This window comes from Morone saxatilis, unplaced genomic scaffold, assembly GCF_004916995.1.
Source record: "Morone saxatilis isolate NCDOM2014 unplaced genomic scaffold, NCSU_SB_2.0 Contig3, whole genome shotgun sequence".
Classification (NCBI taxonomy): Eukaryota; Metazoa; Chordata; class Actinopteri; family Moronidae; genus Morone; species Morone saxatilis.
Window position 1 is genome coordinate 20,357,426 of NW_023339873.1, and position 3,615 is coordinate 20,361,040.

The following is a 3,615-nucleotide window of genomic DNA, read 5'->3' on the forward strand; positions in this document are numbered from 1 at the left end:
CCTGTCACCATGGCTGAAGGCTCACCCGTTTATCCCCCCACAATAAGTTCAGCTGCATGTGTGGAAATAGTATAGATCCAAAAAAAAGAACAGGGAGATGAGGTGTCTATCTGTGATGCAATAAATAGGTTTCTTAACTAAACGTAAGGTCATGTGATTTTAGAGCAATTTAAAAAATATGAAGTACTTATGATTATTTTGATAATATTGTGTATCGCAATTATTTTGGCCAAAATAATCGTGACCTGGAATTTTCATACCGTCCTATGCCTATCCAACACAACACTGAACTTCCTCAGGGTCAAACAATCACACACAGATCAACCTGTCCCTGGGTGGGATAGTTTAGTGTTCTTTCCACCCCTGCGTACTGCATAATGTATAACATGACTCTACCTCCATGACCTGACACCCCCAAAAAAAGAGTAGACATGTTGCTCTTTCGTCAACTCTCCCTTTCATGTCCCCACACCTGACAGCTTCTCTCTGCTCTGCATCACCACATCAAATAGAGGCTCCCAGGCAAACTCGCATCCACTTTATCCCCGAGGGGGTGGCTGACTCAGCCAAAGTGCACATCTGCCTTGTTGTTTTTACTACGATTCCCATCTGTACCTGCCCCCGTCCCTCATCTGTCATCATCTGACAGTCAAGACACAAAGTGCCATGACATTAGTTTTTACCGTAAAAGGGTGGAGAGATACTTGTTCCACCTTCATACCAGAGGGTTTACATGTATGGCTAAAGGTTACAGTGAGGTTATTGATGTGCTAGCAGGGGTCATGACCCAGGAGGTACGGTTGAATCACTTTGAAAAGGTGTGTGTGAGTGTGGGCACTCATAACATCTCAAACCTCTCATCTTTTCCATTCACAGAGAGGATGGGAAGAACTATTTATACCTGTATGCAACTTAGGGCTGCACAATAGAGTTCTGATCTGGCCCCCCAAAAAAAGTTTTTGGCACAAACCCATCCCGAACCCGGCAGGTCGTGTCGGGTCCAATCGGGTTTGGGCAATGAAAGTTCTACTGCACAGCAAGTCTCCCAATCATACAAAGTGTTGCCTGGACACATTTAAACTGTTGAGTCTTTTTTGTAGCCTTTCCAAAACCAAAAACACAAGAGCAAAAGTGAAAGGACTGGATTAAACAGTAAGTCTGTGAGTTTGTCTGTAAACATTGCCAGCTAACTAGATTACTGCCTACAGTAGTAACCACGTGTTAATTTCAAGGCCAGGAAGCAAATCATTAACCAACTACATTAGTTTATAGGGTTACATGTTACGTAAAAGCCCCATTCATGCCCAGCACATCCACTGTGTAGTATTATTCCACTGAGGATGCTATCAAAGTTTAAGATAACATTAAAAGTGAAACTGAAATACAAACAAGTAAGCTAGGCAGCCAAACGGGGTAATGTCAGGATGAAATTACAATCTGACATTTTTTGTTATTATAATACTAGGACTAACTAGTTTTACACTAAAATGCAAGAACAATGCTTCAATCTCAATCTTTATTTCCCTAAAAATTATCAACTATTTGCTTTTCTGACTTTTTGTTTCCTTCAGCCTCTTCTTAAGTCTTTTAGCACGATATCATGTACATCAAGTGCATATTTGAGACCACTCTTTTACAGAGATCTTGTTTTAAAATGGGTCCACTAGAAACATTAAAGGTCTGGTGTGGAACATTTAGAAGGATCTATAGGCAGAAATGGAATAAAATAATTATTAATTAGTGTATAATCATCTGCATATAGAAATAATTATATTTCTGTTACCTTAGAATGAGGCGTTTTTATCTACAGACTCTGCGGGTCGCCATGTTGAACAGTAGCCCAGAAAGGACAAACCAAACACTGGCTGTAGAAAGGGCTGCGTTTTTGCACATTTTTACAGCCACCGTAGCTTCTCCCTCCCGCTTGGAAAGGGAAGGTGAAGTGAGTGAGTTACAATCTGCAACGACACTGCTAGATGGCACTAAATCCTACACACTGGTCCTTTAAAAAGTCAGCTGGAGACAGAATTTTCAAGTAATTCATGGAGCTAACATTAGCTTAATTAGCCAGATAGCTACAACTGACTATTGACACTTGTCATTTCAAAAAAGCAAAATTGACAGTCACTGGCTGAAAATGTGAAACCTGCTTTAGTCTACCTCTGTGTGAAATTGAGAACCTACTGTTTAAAAGAAAAAAAAATACCAAGAATGTTGATGGTGAATTTGCCACCAATATCACTGTATGTGTGCGGTGTGAGAGCGGAAAGCTGGTCAACCCACAATCTAACTGTGTAGGACTGGTTTCAGTTTTCTTTTTGCTCCATTGTTATTGAAAGTGCATGCATGTTTGAGAGAGGCAGCGTTATTGTGTGAGGAATTATTAATGCTGCTGTGATAAATACTGTGAGCTACGTGTGTGTGTGTGCGTGTGTGCTAAATCACCTCAGACTCATTACAGCAAAACACATCAGAGGCTCTGTAGAAACCTGTATCCAAGTCAGGAATGGCCGGCGCTGGGTTGAATATCGTCTTTACTGTAAGAAGAAACGAGGAAATTAACCTTCTTATTGACCACTCGATTCATCGATATGTTGTTCTGGATATAAAATGTCACAAAATGGTGAAAAATGTTGATCACTTTTTCCCAAAGCCCAAGGTGATGTCCTTAAATGTCTTGTTTTGTCCACAACCCTAAGACATTCAGTTTACTCTCACAAAAGACTAAAAAAACCAGAAAATATTCACAACTGAGAAGCTGAATTTGGACTTTTTTTCTCAAAAAGTTCCTTAAAATGATTAATCAATTATCAAAATAGATGGTGATTAATTTAATAGTAGACAACTTAATGACTTAACTGACTTAATCAACTAATCGTTGTAGCTCTACTCAGAACAACATGCAATCATAAACAAGGTTTAAAATAAAACATCATTGTTCTCAATAATACACCAAGTTATAGTTGTCAGCTCGCTTTTAAAAGGATAATTTTGACAGCGTCCCTCAGTGACACATTTTACAATTGTGTGATGTTTCTTTTCCACTTTCTGAGCTTCACTGTCAAGGTCTGGCATTACCTTAATTAAACTTTCAATGGGAACAAAGGCTAGCGGGCTACCACTGGGGATTGCTCTCGCAGGCAAAGCTCAAGTGGATAAGCTTCTATAAAAAGACACCTTTTAAACGATTAAATTAGCATTCCCCGGGAAAGAGCACTGTCGAGCGAGGGAAAAAAATGAGATGGCCTCACATCCTGTAGCTGTTTGCAGTACTCTGCAGTTCCAGGATAGTGTGTGTGGAAAAAAGATTCAACATGAGGTATATAACCCCATACATGTGTGTCAGTGTGTGGGTGAGATGAGTTGTGACCCTTTCTGTGTATGTTGAGGAGCGCAAGAGCGAGAGAGAGCAGGAGTGTTTGTCAGAAGTAATCCTCTGTACGTGTTGCACATCAGTGTCTTATGCATATTCATGAGCAGGGAGCATTAATGCATCTAATACCATGATTTCTGTGTATGTGTGAGGATAAGCCCAGCTTGACGAAGTGATTAATTCTGATATCTCTGTGTATAAAATAAAGCCTCATGCAAGTGTGCGTGCGTGTGTGTGTTTGT

General features: G+C 40.1%; 1 protein-coding gene across 3 annotated transcripts in view; it reads right to left on the reverse strand.

The window, feature by feature from the left end:
- Positions 1-3,615, reverse strand: part of rbks (ribokinase) — a 39,895-nt gene that overhangs the window by 13,716 nt on the left and 22,564 nt on the right. For all 3 annotated transcript variants that reach the window (XM_035673421.1, XM_035673422.1, XM_035673420.1), the window contains exon 7: positions 2,446-2,537. In XM_035673421.1, coding sequence (XP_035529314.1) covers positions 2,446-2,537 — 92 coding nt within the window. The remainder of the gene's footprint in view (positions 1-2,445; positions 2,538-3,615) is intronic.